Here is a 15,253-nt window from a genome sequence, read left to right on the forward strand (position 1 = left end):
GGCTGCAGGGTCCTGGTTGTTCCGCAGATTTCTTCAAGGCCTGGAAAAGGAGAGAAGAGTTAGTGATGGCCTGAATATTGGGATTCATTTGGAAATTCCCCCCCATTCCAGAGATTACATTTGAACCACAACCCCTTCTCAAAAGGCCACTATTGTACATTTCTACTATGGCTGTTCTCAGCAGCATAGAAATCTACAGCCTGACGTACGCAGAGGGATACCTTCTAAAATGAAAAGGCCACCTGCCACACACCCCCTTAGTCATTCTTCTTCAGAAGGGGCCGCAATCCCTGAGTGGCTTCAGAGATCCTTTGGCTCAGCTTTCCTTAGATAAGGATACTCTAACTTGCGGTCTCAGACAAAGGCTACCACTCCTCTCGCTCCAGGCTCCTGATGAGGTCTTCGAAGGAATCCTATCAAGGAGAGCGAAGTGTTCAAGCCAAGGCTGCCTTGCTCCCCAAACTAAGGCTGAAGCAAGATTAGCCCAATCTTAGAGCAGGAACAGGCCTGTTAGGGCTGTTTTTGCTAGCTGAGTTTGCCATTCCAACATGAGGAAAGCTCAGCCCTTTAAAAAAAAAAAGGATGCCCTTTAAGGTCAGGGTGTTTGCCATCCTTCCTTACCAAAGGCAAGAGAGCCTCTTCCAGGCTGAATGAATCTTCTTGTCGCTCCGAGACCCTAGAAGAAAGAGACCCCTCATTAAGGAGGCAAAGACCCTGCAGAGAATGGGTGCATCTAATCCAAAGCCTTGAGAATAGGGAGCAGCTCCCTCTGCTTTAGAATATATTGGATCCCCTTTTCAGCACGTGCCTAATTTGTCTCCCTCTCATTATGGACCTCCAGTTCCCCTGAGAATCCACTGGGCCCAAAGCACAGCTGCTGAAAACTCTTGTCTAAACCACACACCAAAGCAAAGGCTTTAGCCTTGCTCTATAAGAGAATTACTGCCCTAGGACTTTTCAGAAAATAAGCCTCTCTGTTATCTGAAGAGGTCACCCCTCCTTCTTAGGGAAGGTGCTGTGATTCTTGGGTGTCTTCAGGCTAAGAAGCCTGGCAATGGTGCGGCTAAAAAATATTGTAAATAAATAAATAAATAAATAAATAAATAAATAAATAAATAAATAAATAAATAAGTACAGTAAATAAATACATAAATACATAAATACATAAATACATAAATACATAAATAAATAAATAAATAAATAAATAAATAAATAAATAAATAAATAAATAACTAAATAAATAAATAAATAAATAAATGCACGGTACCTCTCTGAACTGAACATGGGCTCCCTCTCCATCTTCTCCAGGCTCTTGATTATATCTTCTAAGGAATCCTGTCAAGGAGAATCAAATGTTAAACCCAAGGCTTTCTTGCCCCTTAAGGTGTTTATCATACTTCCCAATACAAGGATTCTGGCCTTTCTTTCCTTACCGAAGGAGAGGGAGACTCATCTGCAGTGAAGGCACCTTCTCTCTGCTCCGGAACCCTAGAAGAAAGAACCCACCGCATGAAAGACAAGAAGAGCCCTGCAAACTATGGGTCCCTCCAGCCCAATAATCCAAGAGAGGCAGCAGATCTCCTGCCTCGGATACTCTTGGATCTCTTATAGTGACTGACCCGCTGTCATCTGTGACTTCTAGATCCACTCTCATAACACCCAGCCTTGATCAAAGCAGCGGCCAGAAGCAGCTACGTGCTCATCAAGGTGCCCATATGTACTGTGACCCAGGCTTTGGGCAGGTTGTGTCTTCTCCATCCCACCCCCAAAATACCAAAACCTCAGCAAATAGATTACCTGGTTGGATGGGGAGAAGGCACATGTGCTTCCTTTTGCACACTGCCCAAATCATCCCGGGTCCCCTGTTCTTCCGAGGAGTACTAGGAATGGAAATCATAAATTTCTTAACCAGTTTCCAAGAAAAGCTTTTCTAATGTCAAACACCCAGGCAAGCTGCACAGTCCCATAAACAGGGAAGAATAGAGCACTTTTTCAGTTTTATCTACGTAGAAAAACCCAGAGAAAACTCTGGATGGATTTCAGACCATGCTTCTCTCCGACTTTTGCTCTTTTACGTGCCAGGCAGGCTTTCCTGTCTTACCCAAACAGAGAAGGACTTCAACAGTGAAGGTTTGGTTCCTCTGTGTCTGCAGGACGCTAGAAAGAGAGAAAACATGGGTCAGAAAAGAAAAGCAGAGGAGGAGCCCTGCTTTGCCAGACACAACTATTTATTTCTTTTTATTATTTTTTTTTTATTATATGAAAGAGTGAGCACCCAGATTCTCCTGGAAGCTGAGAAAGATGCCAGGAAGACAACAGAGAAGATATCATTTGCTCCGTCCTTAAAGAGACAATGAATTCTGTCCCAGGCCAAGGTCTAATTTTACCATGAGGATCAAGGAAATACCGGGAGACTTCAGACAACACAACAAGCTAGACACCAGACGGAGAGGGTTATTGCCTCTTATTGTGTAAGATTACTGTGATGATGTTTGAGCCTTCTTGGTTACCACCGGCTGAAGGAGCAATCAAAGAAAGCAGGGGTTTTTCTCTATTTTTTTTTTCCTTGTGTCCTCTGTCAGCGGACAGATTCCTTTTCTGGCTGGTTCCCTCTCAACAGAGTGGAGAAGGAACCCAAGGACAAACCATGGAGTTCTTCTCCACTGACTAGAAGGGAACAAACATGGAGAGGGGGGGAGCAGAGCGTCTTGGTGCCAGGACACCCAGCAGACACAGGTAACATTTAAGTGAGAGGAGCTAAACAAAGGGCACCAGCAGGATGCTCATCCACAACAAGGTGGAGGGCTTGGCTTTTCGTTCCTTGAGAATCCACCCCGTGACTCGCTAAAAAGTGAAGTGACCCAAATGGGAACGACCTCTTGCAGAACGGGATGCCCTCCCTGAGCCTTCCACTACCTGAGAAGGGCCTACCTGGCCGAATTGGGAGAAGGGAACCACTCCTCATCCTTGATGCTGCTCACATCGTCCAGGGTGTTCTGTTGGTCTCGGGAATCCTGGGAAGCCAAACGGTGCATGTGTTATTCCCCTCATTTCCCTCAAGTTCAGCTTACCCCAGGTTCTGCCCAAGGCTGCACTCAGGGCATGCGGGGGTCAACCTTCACACAATTAGTCCGTCTTGGAGCATTTTGCAGCTGGATGTTTTGGCTCCTCTTATCCAGCTGCTTCACCCCAACTTCGGCCATTCATCCATCACACAAGCCTCCGTTTCTCACCAAGTTCTCTTCCACATCATAGGTCACGTTCTTCCTTGGCTCCGATGCACCGAGGGAGAAAATCCTAAAGTAAAAAGAGAAGGCAATGAAATCATAAGGAAAGAAAATGGCGTATGAGCAGGGGATGGAACAGCCCTCATAGTTCCCAAGTGCTCCAGACGGCAGGCCCATCTGAACCAACTTTGAAAGAGGGAGCAACCAGATCCCCATGGAAGCTGAGAATTATGCCATGAAGACAACAGAGAGGAGATTTTTTTTCTTTTGTGTTGAAAGTCAGCATCTATTCTGTCCCAAGCCAAGGTCTCAGACTGTCATGACAATGAAGGAAATGCTGGAAGAGTTCAGACAACCCAACTAGCTAGACAACAGACGGACAGGCTTATTGAAACTTATTGTGTAAGATTTCTGTGATGAGGGACTAGCCTTCCTGGTTACCACTTGTGGAAACAGCATGCAAAGAAAGCAGGTGCTTCTCCCTACATGTCGATTCCTGGATCCTCTGCCAGCCAATACCTTCCATTTCTGGTTGGTTCCCTCACAAGAGAGTGGAGAAGGGACCCAAGGACAAACCATGGAGTTTTCCTCCACTAATCCAGGAGGGAACAAACATGAGGCGGGGGAAGCAGGGATGCTTGGTGCCAGAATACCCAGCTGACGCAGGTAAATCTTCCAGGGAGATGCGCTGAACAGGAGGCACCAGCAGGTTGCTCATCTCCAAGCGGAGAGCTTGACATCGTTCCTTGGGAATCCACCCCCTGACTCTCTAATAAGTGAAGTGACCAAATTGGGACAGACCTCTTGGAAAAACGGATGCCCTCCCTGACCCTTCCACTACCTGAGAAGGGCCTACCTGGCTGAATTGGGAGAAGGGAACCACTCCTCATCCTTGATGCTGCTCACATCATCCAGCGTGTCCTGTTGGTCTTGGTAAACCTAGGAACCCAAACGGTGCATGTGTTAATTCACTCATTTCCCTTAAATTAAGCTTACCCCAGGCTCTGCCCAAGGCTGTACTCAGGGCATGCGGGGGTCAACGTCAATTAGACCGTCTTGGAGCATTTTGCAGCTGGACGTTTTGGCTTCTCTTATCCAGCCCCACCACCCCAACCCCTGCCTTTCGTCCAAGGCACAAGCCTCTGCTTCTCACCCAGGGGCTGGAGGTCTCTTCCACATCATAAGTGACATTCTTCCTTCGCTCCGATGCACTGAGGGAGAAAATCCTAGAGTACAAACATAAGGCATTGAAATCAAAAGAAAAGGAAATGATGTGGATAACCCTACTGAACTCTCCATCCAGTTTTCCTCCAGTTTTCTGCATAGCGGAAGGTGGGCCAGGAATTGAAACAACCCAACAAGCTAGGGATTGAAAGGGGCCCTGTTTTTTTGTGTATGAGCAGGGGATGGATGATCCCTCATGGTTCCCAATTGCACCAGGAGTAGCCAAACAGAGCGGGAGCTACTCTTGTGTCCTCTGCCAATCAACAGTCCCTTTCTCTGGTTGTTTCTCTCCCTGCAGAGAAGAGAAGGAAGCCAACGATAAAGCCAGGAGTCTTCACTCTCTTATCCAGAAATGGAGAATACTGGGAACCAGAGCTACTTTCAGTCCAAAAAGAGATCAAAGCAGGGCAAAGGTGTAAGTGGGAACAGCGGAGCTCTATCCACCTGGACACTGCTCACCCTTAAGAAGCCAGGGGTTCTGTTTTGGCGCTCCCTAAAATTACACATTCAACTCTTCGAAGATAAAAAAAAACATAGCCTACATGTCAGATGTTGGGGTACGGGTTGAGTCTTTGTCGCAGATGCTGCTGATATTATGAAGAGTTCCTTCGCTGTCGAGTAAATCCTAGGAATTAAAATCATGTGGGTGTTAATTAATTCATGTTATAACCAAGCCTGTCCTTATCCCAGCTCAGGGTTATATTTAAGGTTACCAGAGGGGCGGGGGTGCAAAATGTACTCCATGGTGCCCTCTGGCATCAGCAATCAGCTGGATATTGTGGCTACCCTTACTGCCCACCACCCATCCCCCCTTTCTTCCAGAGGGTATCCCTTCATTTCTTACCCGAGGGCTGGAGTTTCCTTCTACCTCATAGGTCATATTCTCTGTCTCTGGTGGACTAAGGAGGAAATCCACAAGGTGCAAGCATAAGGCAGTGAATCGTGTCCTTCTGCAGCCCAGCATACCCACAGAAGCCAGCCAGCTCCTTCTCCAAAGTTTGTGACTCCCTAGAGAGTTCTGGGAGCATTGTTTTAGTCTAAGGAAAGACCTTCAAATTAAGCCCATGTTCGTCTTCCTGTGAATATATTAGATTATTAGACTGAAACTAAGCTCTTCAAAGATGGCACACTTAAATCAGGAAGAATGCATGCAATGAGAAACTGATGTTACCATTTTTTTTTGCAAGCACTGCTTCTAGAGAAGGGTCAAGCCTATGTTCTAAAGAGCCTAAAATTTCCTTAACCCGTGCCTAAGCAAGGAGAAGAAAGTGTTTTTTGCTTCCTATTCTTCAGTTCCTCTCCTTGTTTCTCTCCCCTTCAACCTGATGAGTTCCTTCATTGGCTGTTCGAGTTTTGCTTGGAAGCCCCTTGGGATCAGGGACCTGATTTTGTCACCTTACCTGGCAGGAGCGGCCTCAGGAGCCTCTTCTTCCTTTGTGATGCTGGAGAAGCAACAGAGCACCCGCCACCACCTGGCTTTCTGCAGAAGAGAGCAGAGGATAGGAATTGATATTTTCAATTTGCACATTACATTTCGTGTTCTAGGTTAGAATTCTAATCAACTGAAAAGATTTTCTGTTCCAACATCTGGAAAAAGGTGTTTGGTGTTTAATTTTAGAGCTCTGAAGCCAAACCCCTTGTTCAAGGGGCCAGTTGTAAGGGGGGGGGGTCGTGTATCCTTTTTCCAGTACAGAACCAAGTCTGCTGCTCCAACCCTCCTTTTATTTATTCTTATTTATTTATTGAGCTTATATGCCACCCATTTAGACATAGTCTACTCTGGAGGGCTCACAAAACGCAGAATAAAAACAATTACAGTGGGGTCTCTACTTAAGAACTTAATCTGTATTGGAAGGTGGTTCTCAAGTTGAAAAGTTCTTATGTTGAATCTGCATTTCCCATAGCAATGCATTGAAAACCATTTAAGCCATATCTGCTCTTTTCTGTCCATAGAAACTACAGTGGAACCTCTACTTAAGAACTTAATCCGTTTTGGAATGGTGTTCTTAAGTTGAAACGTTCTTAAGTTGAAGCAAAATTTCCCATAGGAATGGACTGAAAACCAATTAATCCGTTCTGGCTGTTTTTTTGTTATGTAGAGGTGCGTTCGTACATTGAAGCATTAGTTCCCATAGGAACTAATGCAAAGCTGGTTAATACATACTCTACCACTAGGGGGAGAATTTTTTTTTTAACCTAAGATGACCTAAGGTTAAAAAAGGAGCAGGAAAGGTTTTTTTTTCCTGTTCTTATCTTGGATTTCTGTTCTCAAGTAGAAGCAAAATTTAGCAAATGGAGCTGTTCTTAAATTGGATTGTTCTTAAGTAGGGACGTTCTTAAGTAGAGACCCCACTGTAATATCAAATAACAATTTACAGCATTTACACAGAACAAAGTAGATAAAGATAGAGAAAAAGCGGAAGTTACGTAGTGCCTGGATGGAGGGCTTGTCTATATAACCAGGTCTTGAATTGGTTGAGACTTCCAGCTTGATGCTGCAACGAGGCAGCAAAAGGAGGACGGAGCTGAATTCCGACCTGTTTGGGACCCCCAGGAGGTTAAAACCACCCCCAAGAGGTGGTGAAATAGAGAAGGCTGTTGATCATGGGGGTGACAGCGGTTATCCCCATTTGATCCAGGAAACTCCTCAATCAACCAGTGGGTGGAAACAAGCAGCTGGAAAGCTTGCTTGCAAGTACTCAGCAGCCAGCAATTCAGAAGCAATAAACCGGCTTAATTAACATCATCTGTTATCATTGGGTGAGAAATATTTTATAACTATATGGCTTTATGACTATCCCTGCATGAGACAACCCCCTTTAACAGAAACAAAATCTCGTATCATCAACACTTACAGAGCAGTGGTGAAGCTGGAGAGAGAAACAGATGAAAGAGACACAAAGATAATAAATTGGACACTAATTAGACATTTAATGGAAATGGTGTTACTAATTTTGGTGTTAGTAACTTAAGGAATCTTTCTCTTATTAGTTAACAGCCTTGGAGTTATACTGGTTATGTTTTGGCTACAATTATCTACAGTTATCTACAGCGTTTGCAAAAAGCCCAGAACTGGTGAGTAAGTGACCTTCACCCTCCAAGCAGAGGAAATTCTTCACGTCTGAGACTGGATTTAAGTTTAACCCTAAAGATGATCAATCTACTGTACTAAAATGGACCTATGGAAGCAAGTATAGATGGAACTGGAATGATTACTACTAAGCAACTGGACAATTTTTACTTGGAATACAATCATTGGATATCTGGGACATAATGCAACAACAATAAAAATTTGGGGACGAAACAAAATCCACCCTTCAAGCAATCTTAGAAATAGTAAGATCCTACAATAAAGAGGTAAAATTATTCAAGGAGCAGTTAAAGAAGCACTATTGTCAACAAGAGACAAGGAAGAATGAAGAAGGAAATGAGAGTGTGGTGGATGATTGTAGTGAACAGCCCTGCCCTCACCTGTCCAGAAGCAGCCAATGAGTGAACGGAAGGCGGAGCCAAAGGAGGAGGGAGCTGGATATAAAGACTGGTGTATAGAGTCTGAGAGAGAATCTGAGAGAAAGAGACTGTGTGTAACTTGAAAGTGGCTAGAGAGTGAGATAGAGAACTGTAAGAATATAAATTGGAATAGAGAGTTAAAAGAGTTTTGAAGTTGGATCTGAATAGATTCAGATATAAGTGACTGGCAACCTGTGATTCATCTAATGAATATTTATCATCTAATAACTTCCCTGATCAAATAAAAGACTTAAGTTTTAAAAGCACACTTGTCTCCAAACATAATTGATATTAAAGCATTAATATCTGGTGCCATCGAAGAAGGAAGAAGTGGGAGAACCTTGTGAAGGCCTGGGGGGATAGGGGCTTCAGAGGAAATTGCCACAATGATGTGTGCCAATCAAAGGAGGGGCTGGAGGGAACTAGAGGAGAACATTCAGGAGATCTAATTCTAACCATGGAGCCGAGCAAAGTTTTAAGTGAATAAAGGGAAGATAAGGGGAGAGAACTAGCTGATTTAACTAAAAATAGCCTGGAAGATCTATTGGAGATAGATTGAGTGCAAAAAATGATCACAGATGGTACAAAGGACAGCAGCATTTTTAGAGAGATAAGAATAAGAAATGGGAAAAGACAAAGAAGAAAAGGAGTTATTTAGAAAGACGTAAAGGGAAAAAACACTAAGGTGGACTTCAATGTGGAAAATATGTATATACCTAACTTCTGGAATTGTATGGAGACATACCTTATATATTAAAAAAGGGACTCAAACTGAAATAAGACATTACTAATCAGAGTTAAGACATAACATGGTGGCTCTTAAGGTAAATTGAAGCTAGATATAAGAGAAAAAAGAAATAGTACTTAATTAACATATATCAGATATGTGGAGATACAAATGGCTAAACAAATATATAAAGAAAATCTATATAAAATGCTTTAGATAACCATTTATCATGTGTTAGGAATCTATTTAGTTATTATTGATATAAAATATGAAGGTGGTCGGTTAAATTGCCTCAAAATTAAATAAATTTGAAACCAGAATTATTTTTATGAGGATTTTGAGAACAAAATACTATAAGAGGAATATTATGATAGTAACCAATATTGTACACTAAAATACACATATGATTGGTTCAAATACTTAAAAACTGTAAAGATTTTGAAGGGACAACTAAGAAGACACCAAGATGCAAAAACAAATAATTATAAGCAACTCATGTAACACAATGTTTAATGAGCACAAACTGAATGTAGATAGAATGAAAAACTAATAACATGTTTTTAAAAAAAAGAACATCTGATTGAGAAAAACTGAATAGTGCCATTTATCAAGTGTATAAACTTTAAGGGATGGTGGAACACCACACTTTTAAATACCAGAAATACTGGATGCTGGTGGGTTCAGCTGTGGGCAGGATCTCAACCTGACCTTTAAGACAGTTTGAAAGGGGGGGAAATTCGTTGCCCCCTCCTGTATCATGGCAGCACATGCGCACTGCCCTAACAGAGTGCAAAGAAATTTCACTTCCTCTGCCCTTCTGCAGAGAAACTGTTTAATTTACGAATATCATGACGTAGCTATCTTCTTCATGAAGAGAGTCATTTCACAATATTGGCAAATTAAACATTTTTAGTAACTGCACATGCTGGAAATAAACCAAAACAGAGTCATCATATGAGGACCAAAAAAAACACAGAAGCTCCTGACAGAGATCCAGAAAGGTATGGGTGGAATGATCTTGAGCTGGTTCACTCCAGCAATTATATTGTGTGATCTGTGGAAGAAGGAATGCCCCAACTTGTGGACCAAACAGCAGGCTAATGCCTGTCTGATCACAACCAGAGCAACTATGCTGCTCTGTACTGTGCTAAAGTGACTCTCCACTTATAATCTCTGTGATCCTAGCCAACAGAGATTATATAGCAAGGAAGATTAGCAAGGATCCAGACATGCACGCCTCAGCTTCCCACTAGCACATAATCTTTTGCTCAAACCAAGAACAAAACAAGCCAACACAACCCTTTATAGCCTTCTTAATTGTCCTGGAGAAAAGTGAGAATTCAACATAAAGTCAAGTATACTTCAGAAGCACAACTACTCTCCTGAATGGAGAAATGACCCTTAGACAGCCATGAGAGGTCTTGATGCGTTGAGCATTTGAGGCTTAATGTAGTGGGAATGAGCACCCATTCATCTCCAAAGAACTAGAGGAGATCAAAAACTAAGCTCTTCCAGTGATTGTGGGACTGGAGATGAGTGTAATATCAGAAGACTCTATCTCTTCTCTTCAGGAAGTGGGGCAAAATTCATAATATATTTGGGCAGGCTGTCAAGGCAAACCAAGAGTTAGTTACACTAGAGGTGACATCATCTAATTATACAGCCAAAGTGATTTACTGTGATTGTCCTGTTAGACATCACAGGGATGTCTGCTCTCCCCTGACACTGCACTGCAAGGGGAGGCAATGGAACAACCATTGCAACAGGTAGACAAAGGAAGGTATCTCATCACACTGACAACTCAGTCAATATCACTGTCTTATGCGCTGCACTGTAGCAATTCCATAATCACTTCGCACTAAGAACTGCCAGTTAGAGGGGAATGGAGCCACAGTGGCTGGGCAGTGTGGGCAGAGGTGCTTCCCCGTGAAGCACAACAAATTAATACTTCCACCATGATCACAGCAAATCCTACCAAAGCATTATTGGCACTGTGCCCCATTTTGCACATGCCAAAAGGCTGCAATCTGCCTGTAGTTAGCAAAGAGTCTGGAGCTTCTTTTAAAAAATGTAGTTAATCTTTGTTTTTAACATTTTTAATTGCTTTTACCATTTTAATTCACTACAAATTATTTTCAGAGCCCTTCTCGACAGAACTGCTTTGGGCGCCCTCCTGGGCAGCTCCTGTGATAAATGCTCTAAATAAATACAAACAAATAAATAAGAAACAAATAGACAAAGCTTATCTTATTGCTCAGAACGGTTCTTATCAAGACTGAATCTTGCTAAGGCTGGGGAGCAAAGTCAAGGCACCTGGCTCTGTACCCTCCCCATAGGGCCTGGGCCACCCCTCCCCTTCCCCCCAAAATCTCCAGGGGAGCTCCAGCTTCCCCCCCCCGAGGCATCCAGAACTTACTCTGTTTCTTCTCAGACGAGGAGCCATGATCTCCAGGGGCTCAAGGACTTGGTCTCACCCAAGTAGAAGGGACGGCACACGGGCGCAAGCAAACACCCCCAGCCAGAAGACCTCGGAGGAGCTTCCAACTGCCACCAAGTCCACGAGGGGACTGAGCAACACAGGACCGGCACGGAACCTGGTTGCCTTGGTGACTAGGTAAACACCTAAGGTCCGGGAGTTCCGAGCAGTCCTGGCCAGTTTTTGAGTCCAAACAGAAAAGAGCTCTCCCTTTGGAGCCAAGCTTGGCCATGGAGGCTGCCAGCTGCCTTTCGGGCCTGACTCCTGTGCGTCTGGCAGAAGCACTCGGACAAACATGCACTCTTGACAACACATGCAAAGTTGCCCACAGATGAAGATGGCTTACGTAAGGGAGAAACAAGCAGTGTTAAAGGCTTAGTTTTTACATGTCCCTCAGATGTTTGTCCAATAGAGTCCAGGAACCAGGAACTGCCAGCAGGCTTTCAGGAGGGGGGGGCTGCAGGGTAATCTTACAAGGATTTTAGAAGTCCCTGCGGGTCCTTTATTTCTGGGAGAGTCAAAGGCTTTCCTCCCCCAGTTTTGTCACAAAAATGTGTCTGATAAATGGCCCATCACCACTTTGTTTTGTGACTGGTCTCCCATAATTGTATTTTAATTGTTTTTCATTTGTGAGCTGCCCAGAGACCTTTGGGTAGAGTGGGCGGCATATAAGTTAAATAAATAAATAAATAAATAAATAAATAAATAAATAAATAAATAAATAAATAAATAAATAAATAAATAAATAATGTAGAAAGAATTGGAATTAAACATGAAGGGGTGCTGTACAGCCTGAGGAAGAGGGATTTTACTAATCAAAGCTTGAAATATTATTCATTCATTCATTCATTCGAAAAACCATTGTAATTTAGATCAGGGTTTCCCAAGCAGGAAAAAAGCTTTGTTTTTGGATGTCAGGTGAATTTGAAGTCTGACCACCCAGCTCACTATCCATTCTTAGAGGGGGCCAGCATTCATTGGCCTGGGTGGAGGTGTTTACATGTGTGTTTGGCTGGGAAAGTGAAATGAACAGGATGTAAGAATGCTAGTAGTGTTTACTTGCATAGGAGCAGGCTCTCTGGCCATCTATGTGTTGTAAGAAAATATTTATTTATGAAGGGTTGCAGAAAATCCACATCTTCTCCCTCTCTCACACATACAAACACACTCTCTCACATTCTCATACACACACACACAGATGGCATTGTTGCCGTAAGGCAGCACCCCCTTTGATAAGGCTGTCTCTCCCTTTGACATTCCAAGGAACAGGCCTATTTGATTTCTTTATTTTTTTATTCAATTTGTAGAAAAGAGCGACTAAAATGATGACTGGGCTGGGGCACCTCCTTATGAGGAAAGGCTTCAGAATTTTGGGCTCTTTAGAGAAAAGGTGTCTGAGTGGGGACATGACTGAGATAAAATTATGCAGGGGATGCATAAAGTGGTTAGAGGGAAGCTCTTTTCCCTCTCACGCAATACTAGAACCAGGGGACATCAACTCAAATTTAGTTTTGGGAGAGTGAGAAGAGACAAAAGAAAATATTTCCTGACCCAGCATGTTGTTAGTCTATGGAACTAATTGTCACAGGATGTGGTGATGTCATCTGGCCTAGATGCCTTTAAAAGGGGATTGGACAGGTTCCTGGAGGAACAGTCTATCACAGGTTACAGACCATGATGGGGATGTATAATCTCCAGGCTTAAAAGGAACCTCCAAATGCCAGACGCAGGGGAGAGGTATCAGGAGACAGGGATCTAGCTGTCTCATGTGCTTCCTGAGGCATCTGGAGGGGCCCCTGTAAGATACAGGAAACTGGACTAGATGAACCCTTAGCCTGATCCAGCAGGGCTCTTCTTATGTTCTTAAGAAGGAAGCAGATGCTCCTGCTTCAGTTGGACTGTCGCATGAAGAGAAGGAGAGAAGCACTGTGAATGGGGGTGCCAGGTGTTCACTTGAGATGATGTGGCATGTTGCACTTTGCGCCCATCTCTAGTTATATTCATTCCACATAGCTGATGTATTTATGTTGTGGGTTTTGGAGTATCAGCTCTGAGAATTTTTTAAAATCTTACACCTAACTGTAACATTAGAAAAAAAAATCAATTTCACCAGATTTGAATGGCAAGTCTATATAGCTCACTACTGAATCAAACTCCTACGTACAGGAGAAAGATGCTATATGTATTTCCTTAGAAGTAATGGCCAAATGGGATGTCAATGGGAATGCACATTCCCTACAATAAATCCTTTTTTTGACAGTGAGAATTTCTCCAAAATATATTACTTATATATAGATCAGAATTGGATATTAGCCCCCTGTTTCTTTGCCAATGATTAATTACAAAGCAAAGCACACTGGACGCTTTTAATGTTAGACTAGGTTGTGGCAGGTGTAGGACAAGCTGTCCCAAGAAGAAGGAACTGGTAAACCTCTTTTGAGATTTCTATACTTAGAAAACCCTGTACTGTAAAGGGATATGGTCAGTCAGAATAAACTTGACAGAATGTTATTATTGTTATCATTACTGAGATAAATAGATACATTTCACTATTGGGGGGGAACTTGTGCAAGAAAGAAACATATTGCTTAGTTTGACTCTTAAGTGTCAAGGTGTTGAATGGTGTTTACTTTGAAGTCTCTGTGCAAAGGAATACAGCTGTCAGTTGTAAAATGCAAATGGGCCCCTAGCATTTGGAGTGTGTCTATAACATTTAGTGCACCCACTGGTCTGTAATAATGGGAAGTGATACCTTTGATAACAGCTTTGTCTGTGTGGGGGGGGGGGGACCGATGATCAGCTTAAAAAATTTTGCTAAATTAAACAGACAAAAAGGCTGATTTCAAATTGCTGTGTACAGTTCAGAGTAAATTTTGAATTCAGTGGTGAGGAAGGAGTATAGGGAGTAGGAAAGATGGAAATTTACTGCTGAACATATATAATATTCTTAACTGGCAAATGAAAATGGCAATACTCCTTTTCTGGCTATTGAAGTTGATAGAAGCAAAGTATCAGTAATAAAAAAAATGAAATGGGTCCAGTAAACTTTAACCACCATGGCCATTCCTTAAAGACAAATAATTGAGATGGACGAGGATCATGGATTTTATTTCTGCATAAAGATTAAACAATTTGGGGCTACATTATCCTTCTTAAATATAACCAGAGTGCTTCTATTTAAAGTGGTCACTTAAGACTGATATTAGCCATCAATTTTTTAAATAGAGAATATTTTGCTTTCATTGCATAAAAGTGCTGTGTATGTGATAGGGAGAGGTGGGGGAGGGAAGGAGAGGGAGAGAAGGATCCTTTTGCTCAGGAGGAAGAGGTTAAAATTAGAAGATAAATCACAGTTTGCTTCTGAACCTCTAGGGCAGAACTGGCTGAAAATTATATCAGAGGTGTTCATATTCAGAGTTGTTTCTGCAGTGCTGGATGGATAGCTGGGAGCCAGAGATTTGGACTTCAATTCCTCCCTGCACCTGCCACAAGAGCAACCAGCCTGTGTAGCCTTGAACAACCGGCGCGGTCCCAGTGGAAGGGAACTATTAGCTACTTCTGAATACTTTATGCCTAGAAAACCCTGGAAGGGGTCACCATAAGTTGAGACCGACTTGATGGCATGTAATTATTATTATTATTTCTGCAACACAATAATTTCTCTCTCTGCTCACAAACATAACTGGGATTTTTTAAAAAAAGGAAACCAGGAGTAAGGATCCAGGTTATATAATAAAACAACATAAAGGTCTTTTCATCACATTGCACAATCTGAATATGGAATGGTAAATTAGGAATCTAATCATTGCTGACATTACAGATGTACAATCCTCAAAAATGGAAATACTGTACCCTGAAAGGCATATCCCTAAAAATACTATTTTGTCCAGATGATGGGACAAGATATACTGAATCGTGGCTATTGTTGAGTCTCACAATAACTAAATTGAATCATAGGGATAGTTAAAATTTCCATCCTGTGTCCAGGGTCATTTTTCACTGCTAATTTTATATTTTATAATCTTAAATGGCTTGAGAGCAGGTTAACTGAAAGACTGGCTATTCCTATCTGTGAACTCTAAGACCTTC

General features: G+C 42.5%; 1 protein-coding gene across 2 annotated transcripts; it reads right to left on the reverse strand.

The window, feature by feature from the left end:
- Positions 1-1,267: 1,267 nt before the first annotated feature.
- LOC144588849 (uncharacterized) lies at positions 1,268-11,973 on the reverse strand. Of its 2 annotated transcripts, none has more exons than XM_078392323.1 (12): positions 11,105-11,973; positions 5,852-5,931; positions 5,296-5,350; positions 4,994-5,076; positions 4,381-4,438; positions 4,084-4,166; positions 3,234-3,297; positions 2,932-3,014; positions 2,102-2,157; positions 1,798-1,880; positions 1,434-1,488; positions 1,268-1,335 (listed from the first exon to the last, which is right to left on the reverse strand). In XM_078392323.1, exons 1-10 carry the CDS (start codon positions 11,129-11,131, stop codon positions 1,849-1,851), a joined length of 621 nt encoding a protein of 206 aa, XP_078248449.1. In that variant the 5' UTR covers positions 11,132-11,973; the 3' UTR covers positions 1,268-1,335; positions 1,434-1,488; positions 1,798-1,848. The 2 variants fall into 2 exon arrangements, with proteins under 2 accessions (XP_078248449.1, XP_078248447.1); XM_078392321.1 differs by having other exon boundaries at positions 4,381-4,453; positions 11,105-11,965.
- Positions 11,974-15,253: the final 3,280 nt, after the last annotated feature.

This window comes from Pogona vitticeps, chromosome 4 (assembly GCF_051106095.1).
Source record: "Pogona vitticeps strain Pit_001003342236 chromosome 4, PviZW2.1, whole genome shotgun sequence".
Taxonomy (NCBI): Eukaryota; Metazoa; Chordata; class Lepidosauria; order Squamata; family Agamidae; genus Pogona; species Pogona vitticeps.